The 16,612-nt window shown below is 38.5% G+C and overlaps 1 protein-coding gene across 1 annotated transcript in view; it reads left to right on the top strand.

Annotated features, from left to right (window-relative positions):
* The window catches only part of LOC107719191 (neuropeptide FF receptor 2-like), a 19,242-nt gene extending 11,819 nt beyond the window's left edge, over positions 1-7,423 (top strand). Inside the window, exons 3-4 of the mRNA XM_016526566.1 lie at positions 832-931; positions 5,518-7,423. Coding sequence (XP_016382052.1) covers positions 832-931; positions 5,518-6,358 — 941 coding nt within the window. The 3' untranslated portion in view covers positions 6,359-7,423. The remainder of the gene's footprint in view (positions 1-831; positions 932-5,517) is intronic.
* Positions 7,424-16,612: the final 9,189 nt, after the last annotated feature.

The following is a 16,612-nucleotide window of genomic DNA, read 5'->3' as shown; positions in this document are numbered from 1 at the left end:
GTCACGTCCCGTCGCCACGGCTGCTGTACCACCGCTGAGTGGCCGGGTCACCGGCTCAGCTCCTCAACGAAAACCTGGTATGCGTTGCACCGGCTGCCTTTTTATGCTCACGCTGTGATCAGCGGCAGCTGGATGCAATCATCGCATGCCAATGTGCATTGGCTTGTTTAGTTTACACTCTAAGTGGATTGGTCTCTCTAAGCAAGATCCCAATTCGTCGGTCACCGATGTGACGTCTCCGTTCCCTCCTTCAGGGAACGAGGGTTACATACGTAACCGAGACGTTACCTCTCCAATCATACACAAAATACATTAAATCCCACCAGATGGTAAGTGAGATAGCAACTGACCCACATACTGTATACCAAGGCAAATTTGAAGGCATCTTGCTGTTTGGCCCAAAGCAGTGCGTTGCTTACACTTCAGCTAATTTTTGATTGGGTCTTAAAGGCAAAACTGGCCAAATAAACTGAACTGACATTCAGTATCATTAACCAGAGTTCCCAGGCAAATGTTAATTATAATCCTCCAAAATGGATTTATAATATCTGCATTTTTCAAAGGTGGTCCTTTATAAGTTGTCATTTTGTCAACATGCAAAATACCATCCACTGGACATGAATTCTATTACACCAGCTGCTTAGGTGACTCAGTGTAAAATGCATGTCAAATGACATTCAACATGATGAACTACATCATTGTAAATGCTAAGAAAGTACATATTTCATGGGACAAATACATTTTACAGTCATTTTTAACAGACATTAATGTAATCTAATTAATGTGCATCTGCCTGTATAATTTAGCAAGAATCAACTGTCTTCTCCCCAGGTTGGCCGTTTGGAAGCATGGTCTGCAAAATGAGCGGTATGGTCCAGGGCATATCAGTCTCAGCCTCCGTTTTCACCTTGGTTGCCATAGCTGTTGACAGGTAATGTCATGGTAATATCATCTTATCCCTCAGCTCAGGCATTAATGATGCATTGTCAAAAGATCATATGACTGGCAATAGCTATTTCAAAAATAGTTAAGTACCATTTAGGCTTGAATATTTTAAGAAATGGTTCTCAGCCTTTGTGACTCGAAGGCCTCTCATTATCTAACGCAATGTTCCAAGCCCCCATATAAAGGCTATTTGTGGTATTTCTGTTTACATCTTTATTTGATATGTTTTAATTGCATTTTAATTTAGTGTTAGATTTTTTTGGATATATTAAAGGAATAGTTTAGCAAAACTACCAGACGGTGAATCAGAGTGTTATATTAACCCTGATCTCCACTTACATTTTTCCACATGGAATCACACTGAATGACTTAAGTCAGCTGAGGTCAAGTTTTTCACTCTCACTTTCCCTCTAAGCTCTCTGTAGGTTTCCTGTCTGCACGATTCCATCACTGCAGCACAGGAAGTATCTGTAACTTGTAATTAATTGTTATGGCTATCAATATAGTGTGGATATCTATTTATAGACATTAAGGCATTATAACAAATACTTCATCATAGTTCACTACAGGGATGTATTGGCTATAAATTGTCTGTATGTGGACCCATCTTTACGGTGGACCAGTAGTGCACAACACAGCGAAATCTCCACAACACAACGAAATCGCCGCAACACAACGAAATTGGCACAACACAACGGAAATGGTCCTATGCTTGCAAACAAACGGGTCTATATTTGCTACTTTTGACTAATGAGCTCCTCTTTAATAAACACGATGCTTAATCTTTTTAAGCGCTGTTAATGTTGAATGAGCTGAGGAATTTAGGGTCTAATGATCTAAAGAAATCCAAATTTTGATATCCAATATATTTTTATGAACCCTTGAAGTTTCTATTGGGCAATATATTATATATCAGCCCATACCACGGCGCCGTTTCAAGTGTTATTTACAGTAAGTGCAGATAGCCAGCCTTGCTGACGTATAGGCTATTTACACTAATTACGCCCACTAATGTCTGGTTGGCCACACAAAATTGAAAATGACGCACATTGTATAACAGTTGTAGTGATGTAGTAAGGCGCATAGGAGCAGCTTTTTGATGTGATCGACCCGTGTTCGAATCCGCTGTTTGTCGGACTCACTTTTCTCCCTTTTACCATCACATATCAGATCAGAAAGGCATTTATTTTCAATGAAGAAAATATTCTAAAAGTGGAAATAATGTTCATAATGAGTGTTTAATAATGAAGTATATCGGGGGTTAGGGGTAGGTGTATGGAGGGCTTTTTGTCCCAATAAGGTGGCATCCATTTATTAATTTTAATAAATAGAATAATTTATATTTACACTATTTACACTTATTACAAAGAAAATACTTAGTATAAGTAGAATCTATTGCTATTTTCACTTAGTGTAAACTGTGTATCAATAAGAAAATACTTCTGTCGTCAATTAGTGTAAATGGTGTAAACATCATCTAAAATATGCTACTTACACTTAGTCCAAATACCTGCTGCCTTCTATAAGGCGTAAAACTAACATGCAAGCTTTATACTAGTAATGGACTAACGAAAGCCTAATTTTTAACAATTTACTATACCAATACCATACCAATGCTTTTAATGGACTCTTGAACTTTGCACATATTATTACTGCTGAATTCATTTAAGAATGCTGTTTCTCATGGCCACGTAAACGATGCTTTAAAGCTAAAATTTGGGTTTCGTAATAGAGTTAATGGTCTAAAAATATTACTCATTTTAAAGAGCTTTTACTGCAAATTACGTTTTAAATTCGCATAGCCATATAAATGACTTGGCTAAAGTTTTTAAAAAATTGGTACTACAGTAAAATGTCCAAAATGTGGATTTCGTAAGACCATTACCTCTGGTATAAAGTCCTTATTAGCTTTACGTGTTTAATTGTGTTGCGGCTTGTTTCTGTTACGTTGTGGAGATTTCGTTGTGTTGTGCACTACTGGTCCACCTTTCTATTTCAGATATATTTATTACTAACTGGTGCATAATAATCAGTCATAAGGCAACCATTCTAGTCTGGTCTCATTTTCAACTTTGTTCTTATTCTGACCATTCCATTGAAATGTAAAAATAACTGTAAGTCCTCAGGAACCCTCATAAAATTGTTTTACATGAAGATTTCAAGGCCAATTTGCCTCACATGTAAATATGAAACTGTCCAAATCATGCATTGATTTATTTAATTGTTAAAAATTTGATTATTCATAACAAATCCTATATAATTTTGTTTTGTAATATTTCTTTCTTTTTCTTTTTTAAATCAAACTGCACAAAATGATTGCAGTCCTCTTGGAGTGTACATGTGCACTATAAATCAGAGTGCATTATGGGTATGAGTATGTAAGGGGGGTTTCCCTACAGTGGTTCAGGCTGTAGGATCGCCGAAGGACTAAAGAAATGTTAACAGCAGGATGATACAAAACTGTACACTTCTTGTCTATTACCACCCACTGCAACTTATACCAACGACGGAAATAAGCACAGTTAGAATAATAAAATATGTGGAAGAGTGTTGCTATTGTGTGACTATATTGTATTCCAATAGGTATCACTTCAATGTTAATGATGAATCAAGACTAGTTAGCACATAATTTATAACTGATATGGTTTAATAACAGTATTTCATTATGGTTACATTTGAATTGGTTATACAATAGATGAAGGATGATAAAACATAGTTAAATGTACCCAACATATATGTAAAATGTTACCTGAGAGAGAGAGAGAGAGAGAGAGAGAGAGAGAGAGCGAGAGAGAGCAGAGCCCCATCAAAGAAAGAGAGATCGCAAGCCAAGAAAAGAGATAGCAAAGAAAAGAAGAGCCAGAGCAACAGTTACAATCTTCTTTTATCCCTTTCTTGACCATGTGACTAAAAACCAAATGTGAGACATTCAAACTGACCAATCAGCAAATTACAGCTTTTCCCACCATGTAAAAGGTGTGACAATTAGCAGATCCCCGATGTATACGCATGTTGGTCTACAGGCCTTGATCACAATCAGCACTTCTGTGCCTTCAGGAATTCCAAATGACCCTTTTGTTACTGAATATAGTTTTGGGACAGCAAAGCAGAAGTCTTTGATAATTTTCAACCCTACAAGTACAGTTCAGTATAAAGGGAATGAAATTGTCCACTAACAATGCTAACAATAGGGAGTGCTTTCAGAAACAGCTTGCAGAAATACATTCTGAATGGCATATACAATTAATGTGAATGTAACAGGTTTGTGAAGGGCGATGTATTATATGCTGCGCAAGGTATTCATTGAAAGTATTCCCACATATCGCTAGAGGAGTTGAAAGCCTGCAAGGCAGGCATTTAAGTGTTTAATACTACTTTTTGCAGTGTCGTTTGATTTGCATCCTATCTAGCATTTATTTAGATTAGACTTTTCATTTCAAATAGCTTTTTTTAAATTTGTTGTCTATTTTGCAGATAATAACCGTTACTACGACAGTCACAAGTTACTTAAAGCCTGTGTGCACCAAAAAGATTGCTGTAAATTATCAGTTTTTTTAAATGCTGTCACTTTCAAGTGTGGTTTAAGCTTTTAAAAGCTTCGACATTAAATACTCTACTACATTATATATATTGTTAATATATCTTATTATTTCTTCTCATATAGCTTCTTATTTGGTTTTGCAACAATAGATCTGTGTTTATTTCATGGAAGTACCTTTTTATAGTGTAGTTTTTAATGAAGAGGGTCTCCAAAGCATCACATTAGTATTTATCCTTTGTTTTAAACAGTTATTTAAGAGGGGTTGGGTTTTTTGGTTACAAATCAGTTGTACTTGAGGACTATTAAGAGTACAGATTAAGCGAGTGTACTTTTCATTTGTGCTTAAGCCTGTTTCCACCAAATAATTTTTTTAAAAGGTAATTTCAACTATTAATCTCACAATGATCTCTTTATTTCATGTAACTATTTCTCACAATTCTGTCGTTTTTCTCTTAATTCTGAGTTTATTTCAAATTCTTTTAACAGCCACTTATGATTAAAGGATCTGTCTGTATTACAAATAAGGTCAAAACTGCGAGATGTAAACTAAGAATTCTGAGGAAAAAGTCTGAACTGCAGGTATGAAAACTCAGATTTCAGAAACTGGCTTCCATAATTTCACTTAATAGTGGGGCTGAGACAATTATAAATGGGTTATTGTAGCCAATCATACTAACAATGTAGAGTAAAACAAACATTCTGGGCTCTAGAAACCTTTTCAGATCAAAATTACTATTAAACGAGACATATTGAGTTGAGAGAACAGGGAATGAGAGCATCTTTTGAAATGCTGTCACTCTGTTCATCCCCAAATTTACTGAAAAGAAGAAACAATGAAAAAATCATTAGTGTTTGCATGATAAGATGAAACATTGTGAGGAACTAATGAAAACACTTCAAGTTAATACTCTTCTTTTATACAAAACTTCAAAATCACTACAAAGGCACCTCATGTTTGTTTCATATCTGACACAGCTGTTTCTCCAAAGAGCTGTTAAATGTTTAAACTTGTTGTCGGTTGTCTTTTGCAGATTCAGATGTATCGTGTATCCCTTCAAACAAAAACTGACAATATCAACAGCCACCCTCATTATTGTGATAATCTGGGTCCTGGCAGTGTCCATAATGTGCCCCTCTGGCGTCATGCTTCAGGTGACTAAAGAACAAACCATTCGCGTGTTCCTGGGAGATGGCAACCTAACGAGCCCTTTCTACTGGTGCAGGGAAAACTGGCCTAACCAGGAGATGAGGAAGATCTACACCACCGTCCTGTTTGCCAACATTTACCTGGCTCCTCTGTCCCTCATAGTGATCATGTATGCAAGGATTGGGATCACTCTGTTTAAAACGGCCATGCCGGCTGGGGCCAAACCTGGCCATGATAACCGTCACTCTGTGTCGAAGAAAAAACAAAGAGTGATCAAAATGCTCCTCATCGTGGCCTTGCTATTCATCTTGTCCTGGTTGCCTCTGTGGACACTGATGATGCTAACAGACTATGTTAAACTTACTGAACATCAGTACAGGCTTATTAACATCTACATCTACCCTTTTGCCCACTGGCTAGCCTTTTTCAACAGCAGCGTCAACCCGATAATCTACGGATTCTTTAATGAGAACTTTCGGCGTGGATTTCAGGCCGTGTTTAAGTTCGGCATGTGTCCTGTTGGCGGTCAGCGTCGGACCTATTCTCATAGGGTGCAGGGAAATTCTGTGCAACCGGTGAACCTGCAACCCTCCACAGAGCCCATCTCTCTTAACAGCCTGGAGAACAACAGCTCGAGGAGGATGAACCACGTCAACGAGCAAGACTTAGTGATGGAAGATTTAGAGAAAGTGTCTGAATGCAGTATGGAAGGAGCTTCTCTTTAAGGGACTTAATAGAGAGGAATGGTATGATAGCAGGCTCATTATGTCTCAAATTACAGACGGTTATTTACTTATGACATTGTTAACATTATACATGTGAGTATAAAATGGATTTTACTCACGTTTATTTTGAACCGACATTTGCTGCTAGCATGAATGTACTTGCTGATGTTGTCAGACACGATTGGGCACATCTGGCAATTTAACAACTGTAGTTTTGTAAACTCTACGATCTGTAAAGATAAGTTCAGTTAAAAAAAACTGTAACATTATTGTAAATTTATGTACATACACAGGAACATCTGGGGTTTTATGATACATCATTTTATTTATTCATTTATTTCTTTTTATATGCACGTGAAAGTATCAGAACTGCCATAATCCAGAATCGTTAATTGTTTCTGGATTACAGTCTGGGATTTTAGGCACAGCACTTACATCTTATTACTAACATTAAACATTCATACCTCATTTGTGACAGATCCCTCTAAATGCTGGAATAAATTTCAGTGGGAGGGTTTTATGGACCATAATTGTTATCTCGTGCCCAAACAGGGTAAAATGAGCTAGATATTATATAGAGATGATAGAGATTAATCTGATTGTTTGCTGTTGGCACAAATAGCAGAAAGTAAGTCATAGTAACTCACACTGGCCTTTCTGCCCTGTATGCCAGCGTTGACTGACAGAGCTCTCAGCTGAATTGTTTGACATATGAGACAGAGGTAGGCTTTGTATGGATTTTAGAGATATTTGATGCACATGAGTCTGGATGTAGCACTGTGATTCACTTGCCTAAAGCTGATTTTGTTTTTCAAACATGCTATCTCTTTAGGGTTGTTTGTGCCAAAACCAGACATCATTTAATTATTCATTACCTTTTTACCCTCTCTTTTTGTATGTTGATTAACACCACTTACATATGGGTTTCCTGCCAGGTAGTTTTTAACTGCCCCATCCTTCAGCCTGCATTAGCTTGTGACAGCTTCACAAAACGATTTTTAGTGAAACTGTTAAAGTCAGACTGCAATGACTTTAAAGGGGTCATGAACTGCCTTTTTTATTATTTTGTACTGCTCTCTAAGGTCCACTTATAATGTTATCAAGATTTTTACATCAAAAAAACATCATAATTTAGAAGTAATATGCTATTTTCTGTCCTGTTTTGACCCCCTCAATGGAATGCTCTGTTTGATTAGGCTTGGCAGATTGTAGACTCAGAAGTAAACGCCCACTGCTATAATTGGCTAACAGTTGTGTATGTTTGACAGCCTACATCCTTCATAGATGGACGTTGCTGTGATTTAGGTTCAAAACGCAGAAATACTCCTTACATATCAAACGATCTGTAATAACAGACAAAGCAATAGTGACCACATTATAAAAACAGTTACTCACACTTGTGTGGTGTGACATTACTGTCAGATCCAATATAGTCGCACAGATTGTCTTTTAGTTTCAATATTTCAGAAAATCCTGCATCAAATTGTGCTTTGTTTGTAAACAAATCTGTGGTTAAATGAAGTGAACAAAGGACCAAGTTCTTACTGACGCGGTCTGGATCTTTATTAAAAATAAAGTTCATCCACTCTTTCCTAATGTTGGGATCAGAAGGAAGGCAATGCAAAGACTGTGTTTTTCCACAACTTGGCACTGCACAGCGTCTTGTTGACTTTGGAGCATCTTTATCTTTTGATTTCTGTGTAGACCTGCTTTTGCCTCTCTCGTCATTTACACTATGTGCTTGAATCGGTGAGCGGAGCTAAACAGGCAGTGATGTTGAAGCATGCATTGATCTTCTTCTACGGAGGCGGTGTTTAACCACACTATTACGTCATAAAGGGGCACATTCCACAACCTGTCGTTTTGGCAGATTGGTTTCAATATAAGCTGTTTTTAGACTAACAAGAAAGTTTTGAGTTCTGAAATTTACAGGATGTTTTTATAGTACAATGACCTCTTATATGTCAAAAGATCAAGGGAATTTTGATTTCTCAGTTCATGACTGTAACCAAGTTCGTAGTTCGGGGAAGGAGGCAGGAACCGGCGAACATTTAAACACAATTTAATAACAAAATAAACAAAACTGAAATACTGAAATTAGCGCGACAGCCCCTCACGGACGACTGCCGTGCACAAACAGAACCATAAAATCCAGGCCTGGTCCTCTCTCGTCTTGCACTGTCATCACTTCTCCTTTTATCCTTCCGGGGCTCCTCCATGGGACCAGAGTGGTGCAGGTGTCCCTCATTATCAGTTACTCCACCGGCCTCACTCCGCTCCCACGGCTCTCGGCCCCACCTCACTCGTCACATAACCCCATCGCCCCTCGCAGGCCGGGGGTACCCACAAGACTGCGCTCTACGCCTCCCCGGGGGCCCCGTCACGGCGGCCGCAGCACCTGGGGGTAAGGACAGGTACTGGACATCTTTGGTGGACGGCTCGATGCTCCTCCAACCTCCTGGCGGATGGTGATGGCTCCTCCGGTTGAGGGCAGCCGGTAGCGAGTCCCCCGTTCCCTGCTCCTCCTGGACGGCAGCAGGCTCCGGCCTCCGGGCGAATGGCGCTGACTCCTCCGCTCCCTCTCGGACGGCAGCCACCCCTCCTCGATCCAGGAGCACGGCAGCAAGCCCTCCGTCCCACCTTGTCTTCAATCGTTCCAGCACCACCGCCTCGGGCAGCCACTGGCGGTCTCCGTTTCTTCCTGCTGCCCGATCTCAGCACCTCGACCCCCCTCAGCAGTGAGTGCTCTCTGATAGCATGTCCCTCCTTCCTCCTGGGTTTCGGCACCAATGTAACAAGGTTAAAAAATCGGGAAGAAGGAGGCGGGAAAATTGGCTGGAACAATTTTAATAAACAAATGAACAAACAGAAATTGAAAGTAAAAGCGGCAGCCCCTCATGGACGACTGCAGCATAAAACATAATAGAACAACAACATAAAATCCAGGCCTGGTCCTCTCTCGTCCTTCCCTGCTGTCACTCCTCCTTTTATCCTTCCGGAGCTCCTCTGTGGGACTCGAGACCGGTGAGTGGCGCAGGTGTCGCTCATTATCATTAAACTCCACCTGCCTCGCTCCGTTCCCACGGCTCTCGGCCCGCCCCACTCGTCACAATGACCCCATTTAAACTCAAGCATAAACTTTTTGTTGAGATCCTTCAGGTGGGTTTGGGAGTGACTGTGTCTGTCTGTCCTATTTTGTACTTGTTAATTGCTTTGATTCAGCTGAACATATGTTGATGAATTCATCAGTCTGAAATCAGAAAGTTATGTTTCAATAAATATTTATTTATTTATTTATTATGATTTTTTAAAATAAGTATTACAAATCTTTTCAAACTGGTAAGGTAGTTCTGAAAAATTTAGTAAGACTCACTTTTTTGCATCTATACCTTATTCATATGTTACCATATATGTTTATTCCAGTTTGTTTTTTTGTTTCACCCTGAATGAATGAATGTCCTACATTCACTGTGAATGTCAGCAGAAATTATTATTTTTTCTCTCCCCCAAATAGAGCAAACCATTTCCATTTACCAGAATATTTTCATTCAAACTGTGTGACAGGAGTTTGTTGGATTACTTATTTGAACCATTGAAGATGTTAAAAAAAAACAACATTCAGAAGATTTGTCCTCAAGTAATTCTAGCATTTGTTGTCGACTGTAGATTAATTCTATCAAGTCAGAGCTGTGTTTTTGTGATTATCATAGCAGATGGGAGATGAGTATGTTAATTCTGCCCTCTTCTAGACAGCAGACACTACATAAACCAATGCAATCTAAACATGATTAAGGCAGCAGCACACTGACATCACGGTAAAGTAAGATTGAAAATTAGCCAGGAGAAATTGTGTTAGAAACAGACAGAAGACATTAAGAAAAAAAATGCCTGTGATTACAAGGTGACTCTGACTTTATGGACTCTCCAGATGTGTCAAAATGATTTGTCAAGGACACACTTCGTGGAGAAATATTTATTTATATCTCTCTGTTTACTGAACATGAACATGCTATTTATGAAGAGCAGAGTATTTACTGTGGAATTGTTCATTTCTATATTTCTAATGGTGTATTAGCAAAAGCAATGCTGTAAACTTTGTCAATATTTATGGCTTTGTGAATCTTGTTATATTCGTGTTGACTACATGCTAACAGTGAGTACAGTTGTTTCAAAATTGATTGTGACGACTCATTTTGATTTTATAAACACCTTGCAACAAGAAGTAAAGCAATCTGTGTTCAGGGTTAATTTTTTCTCTCCGAACTGCCTGGATATGGACTAAAAATGGCCTGTCCTTCAGAGTGCTGTTTATATTGTGGAGATACCATCCTGCTTTAGTGTATATTAATAAAGCAGTTACTGTAACTCAATTGCTTTTTAAAATTATTTTTACATCATTGCACCAGACACACCTTCAAAGGTCCCTCATTGGTGCATCATGTAAAAATACTGTAATGTCTTTTATGCTTTTTGGGTTTGAGTCGATGGTGCGACACCTGATTCTGTCACAGTTTCCTTTTCCTGAATGGAAAAAATGATGCAATTCATTCTTTATAGGTGCAAGATAACTGCCACAAGTCTCCAGACTTTTGTATGTCTTGTATACAGTATACAGCGTTACAATGAAAGGTGAGATTTGTCTGTTCAAACTGCCATGTGATTCATTCACTTTCAGCTGTCTTTTCTGCTTTAACCAATGAGGGAGCAGAAATTTTGCTTTTGGTAATGTAATCAAGCACTGCCCGGCCCTGGGCCTGGCTCCAGCAGTGCCTCTGACATTGCTGGAAATAGGACAATTCTGGCAATGATTCAACCTGCTGTGCTTTCAGTCCTTGATGAATGCATAGCACTGGTGCAAATCTAGTGACGTGCACAAGTACGATGTTACAAGTAGCGAGACGAAAACTGTCACAAAGAGTAAAATCACAGTGTATGAAGAGGGAGCTGGGGCGGATGATGATTTCATTCAGGTCAATGCTGGGTAACTTGAGAAATGACTCATCATACGTACTATTTTAATGTGATGTGTTAGTGATGTAGACGTGATGTGGTCACAACTCCGAGTGCCATTGAGGCAAGACATTTGTCACAATCCGGTCACTGACCTTAACTGCATGTGTAAACTTTTTCATCATGCGCTAGACGATAATAACATGTTAGCCTGAAAATATGACACTGTTGAAACAGACATCAATCATACAAAAATGTTATTGTGGCAAAGTTTTAAAACTGAGGAAAGTGAATAAATTGAAATGACTGTACTTATATTGTTATGTTTGTTTCCAGTGATCATTGTCATTTGTCAGAGTCCAAAGTTTGTGAGTTTCAGAATGATGTAATAATAATATCATGTGCTCAGGGTAATAAATCAACATGAAAGGGCTTGAATACAAGTCTATTCTTCTTTTGCCTCTGTGTGTTGAGCGTCAATGATGTGATGCTCTTTTTTTTTTTTTGTCTGGATCTTCTACTATGAGTATGTTTTTAATTTTTTAATTAAAATTCGGAATTTTGGGAGCATAAAGTAAAAATGTCAAGGTGATACAACGGTTCTAAAATCATAATGGAGAGAAAAAAAAGTCTTATTAAAAGGATGGGATTTTTAATAAAAAGATGGACAAGAAAAACACAAGTTGTTGTTATGGGACTAGGAGAACAGAGGACTCAAAGGTAGAGGATTAGATGCAACGGAAAGTTTATTTTCCAAAGGTAACAAAACAAATAAAACTGTAACAAAAAAAACAGCGAGCCAGTCTCTGGGGTAATCCAACTTCGGTCGGCAGTGTGATGCGGACCAAACGAGTAGATAACTGCCCAAGACTCAGCGCTTGCACAGGACCAACAACCTGAGAGTTGAGCGAGGCAGAGAGCAGTAGTCCTTCTCTCTACGCATCCTGGGATGCAGGAGAGACAGAGGTGAGTGCAACAACAGAGAACAAAACAACCAGAGCACAGGACACAAAAAACATCAAACACAAAACAATCTACACACAACAAGGACTAGACAGAAGAGAAATATAAAGGAAAGCGCCAGGTGGAGTAGAAGCAGCTCATGATCAGCGCAGCCCCACCGCCAGATCAGCACTGATTGCACCGGTCACGAGCCGCCGAAAAAGACATGACAACATAGACAGCAGAGGGAGCCAGGAAGGCACCCTGACCCGTGACAGTTGTTTGGCATAATCTTTCATTTTACTGCTTGAAAAAAAAAAACGGTGTCTTTCATTTCACTGCTTAGAAGTGTTGTTAAAATATAAATAAATATGAATATGAAACTTTTCTCAGCCAAATCAATCATGTGGTAATCAGAAACATGTAGGGAATTAAAAAGAAAATGATAGAGAGGATCAACAAGGAACTGTGACAAATTTTCAATATGAGGCAAAGTTAGTTGTCATTTCATGTGATCCATCCATCTTTCCATCCTCCAATCTGCATGCAATGTAAGGTCGTCATTTGGTGTGACTTCTCGTATTTTAATTTATAAATTAATAATTCAAAATTTTTTAAAATAATGATTCATGTATTCACACACATTTATGGATTAAGGAAAATGAGTGCATTTTCTTGAAATGGTAAAAAAAAAACCTTTAGCAAAGTAACTTCTAAACTAGATTTTTAAAATATTTTTCATTTTCTTTATCTTGAACACGTATATTTTCCATTGACCCTTGTAAAATGATGAGTATTAAAGGAGATAATTGAATAGGTAAACATTTAAAAGTGAATCATCATAAAAGGCCAGTCTGGCTGCAGTTCGCAGTAGGTAACTGAAGTTCTCGGTTATTGAGCTTTTGCAGGAAGGATGTCAAAAGGGTGTCTAGTATGAATTTGTCTTACTGAGGAAAGAGCTTTGCACCCACATGACACTGCAAAACGTTTTCAGACTTGTATAAAATGGCGTTCTGTTGTTAAGGCCATGTTGACCAGGAAGATCATGTTCTGTTGTCAGAGAGCCTGTAGAGTCAGAGATCACAGTCGCTCTAAAGTGGTGACAAAAACAAAATGTCACAAAGGTGAAAAATGTCAAAGTCAACCCACAGGAGCAATAAAGGCAAAACTTTCAAACTTTGAGCTTTTGTTTACTGAAAGTTGTATTTCAAATCATCTCATACACTTTCAAGAATGCAGAAACACAGCAGAGTTGCTGAAATCAAACAAATCCAACTGACTTAATAAATTTAACCCATTTGTATCCTTTGTTTAAAAAACACATGTGTTTTCATTAAGCATTTTTCATTCTGGTTGTAGTTTTTCTTCTAAACAACAATTTGAGTATGTTTTGAGCACATGAAGCCCGAAGCGTGCACTATATTTTACCCCTGAATTTCTCTTTCCATATTCTAAAGCCAGCATGAACAGGCTTATCTCCTGCTTTTGTCCCACTTGGTCGCAGTCTCAAAGCCTGTTAGGGTTCTGGATGTGGTCATTTAGACAACAAAGAAACAACTGCTCTGTCTGAAATCTTGGCCTTGGACTTGATCCGTTCTGCTGAATAGCTGCAGGAGTGAGCAACCATGACATCAATCAAACTTTTCCTCTGCAGGCTGATCCATTGATCTCTCATGGGAAAATTAAAACATTGTCAGAGTAATTGGTTGTGGAATTAGACGACAGAATAATTAAGTGCATAACGAATCAAATTCTCACTTGTATGCACAAAATAGTAAAAACAAGAGTAATGAGACATTGTGTCTTTCACTGAATGCTTTTAATTAGAGCATGAGGAATACTAGGTTTGCATGACCATGTGCACAGTTATTGTTCAGCTCTGGAAAGACATTACCATCCAATTTGCATTCTTTTCTACCATCTCATCTGATGCTTCTAGACCTTCATTTAGGGAACTAAATCAGGCAATTTAGTACAAGTTCTTGTTGACAAATGACCACAGAAGAAAAGAAAAGGCAAGAGACAAGTTAAAGGGACAGTTCACCCCAAAAATGAAAATTCTGTCATCATTTACTCTCCCCCAAGCCTTCTGAAACCTTTATGATCTTCTTCATCTCATGAAAAGCGGTTATTTAAAGGGGTCCTATTATGCTCTTTTACAAAGTCTTGATTTTGTTTTGGGGGTGTACTAGAACATGCTTTCATGCTTGGTGGTTAGAAAAACGCATTTACATTTACAATTTACATTATTAAAATACCTTTCTTCCCAGCCTGGCACAAACGGCTCGATTAGTTCCGAGTTTGATGAAGGCTCGCCTTCCGAAAAATTAAATGTGTTGTGATTGGTTAGCTGTCAGTGCGTTGTGATTGGTGAACAGCTTGCCTTGACGGTGTTTCAGTACTGCAGTGTTGCCAAGTCCACGGTTTTCCCACGGAATTGGGCTACTGTAACACTGTTGCCGCGGGTTGTTTTTCATGTCCGCGGGTCGAAGCGACTCCAATAACATGATATTTATCCCCTGGAATGTGAATTTTGGCAGGGGAACCCCGTGGTAAAAACTTATTTTACCCCCTGGAACACGATTTTTAACTGGGGACCCCCTCGAAACGCGATTGGGCTAGTTTTGGGCTAGTTTTGAGTAGCGATTGGGCGGGTTTTCTTGTGAAAACTTGGCAACTCTGCAGAACTGCCACATCCCTTGCCAAAGCAGCAAGTTCCGTCTGCTCCGGTATAGTTAAGGATGGCGTCAATATTGCCATATCAATTTGAGCCGGATTCAGACCCTGAGAATATTGAACAAGAGGATCGTGCAGAACCTTTGCAGCACAGATAAGGACGGACATGGCGAAAACTTGATGCTACAGCAGCTCTTCTTCTTCGTTTTCTCTGATGCACTAACTCAGCAGCACTTCTTCTTCATCGTTGTCTTGTCTGATGCACTCAACCAAGCGCTCTAACCACGACCTCGCCCCTCCCCAACCATTAGAATTTCTGTAGGCGGGAATTATTTTAATGATATTCTAATGAGCCGCTTTGTGACATCACAATTAAGTGAATACGACTGTCAGGTAAGATTTTCAAATTAATAACTTACATTTTATTTGTTTTTTTTCACACAAAGCTATACTGCATCATATGGCTTGAGATGTAGCACACAAGTATTGAATTTTATGATGCTTTTGTGGTTCTTTTTTGCCTGAATGTGTGTTTTTATTTTCTTTTTTGCTTGAGCTTGATAGACCCCTATTTTCAATTTCAATTTATTTGTGTAGTTTACAATACACATTGTTCCATTGTTCCAAAACAGCCAAAGGCAACTGTGGCAGGGAAGAATTCTGTATGAGGTTTAAGCAGACAAGGAAGAGACCTTAGGAGGAGGTGAGACTCATCTGGGGAAGCCCACCCCTCAGGCTGACACCATATGTGTTAACTGAAAACATAATTTTAAGAACAGTGACAGATCCATATTTCATATTCCAGTTCCATATTTCTCTTAATTTAGGCAACTGACAAAAAACTTAGTTCTAATAATAATGTCTAATTCCTGTATGTTCCTTAAAAACCCTACTTACCCCTCACACAAAATTTCAGCATTTTTAGATTTTCAAAAACTTCATTCTGTATGATTTATAAGTTGTTTTCCTCATGGGAACCAAAGAAATGTCCCCACAAGGCCAAAAATGACTGGTATTACTATTCATTAGTTCCCATCATGTAGGGTATGCAGGCACACACATACATTTAATTAGCTATCTAAAAGGCGGACACATACTATTGTTTTTATACAGCTAGAAGAGCTGTCAAATGATTAATCGTGATTAATTGCTTCCAAACTATCAAAACCAAAGTTTGTGTTTACATAATATATGTCTGTGTACTGTGTATATTTATTATGTATATATAAATACACACACATGCATGTATATACGTAAGAAAAATATGCAATATTTATATGAAATATAAATTATATATTCAGTGGAGATCAAAATCAGAGAACAATCTATAAATACTAGATATTTTCTGAAATATTGTTAATCTTCATCGCTTCTTCCACTCTCATCCATAGTTCGGTAACTGTATTGGGTTTCTTAGCCATAACTTTGTCGCCAAGGATTTTCCAGAGATTTTCAAGTGGGTTTAGATCAGGACTCTGGCCCGGCCATTTCATTATTTCAATGTTCTTAGCTTCAAGGAACTGCTTTACCTGTTTTACTGTGCGATGGGGGCATCGTCTTGAATTAAAATTGCTGGCTGATTGGGAGAAGCTTGCAGGGAAGGAACTGCATGTTGCTGAAAGTACTTCTGAAAAACATTTGCATTCACCCTGCCATGTATCTGTATAAGATAACTCCTCCCCCCAA

Source organism: Sinocyclocheilus rhinocerous, unplaced genomic scaffold (assembly GCF_001515625.1).
Source record: "Sinocyclocheilus rhinocerous isolate Xijiao unplaced genomic scaffold, SAMN03320098_v1.1 scaffold1172, whole genome shotgun sequence".
Taxonomy (NCBI): Eukaryota; Metazoa; Chordata; class Actinopteri; order Cypriniformes; family Cyprinidae; genus Sinocyclocheilus; species Sinocyclocheilus rhinocerous.
This window is presented reverse-complemented; position numbering and strand designations above follow the sequence as displayed.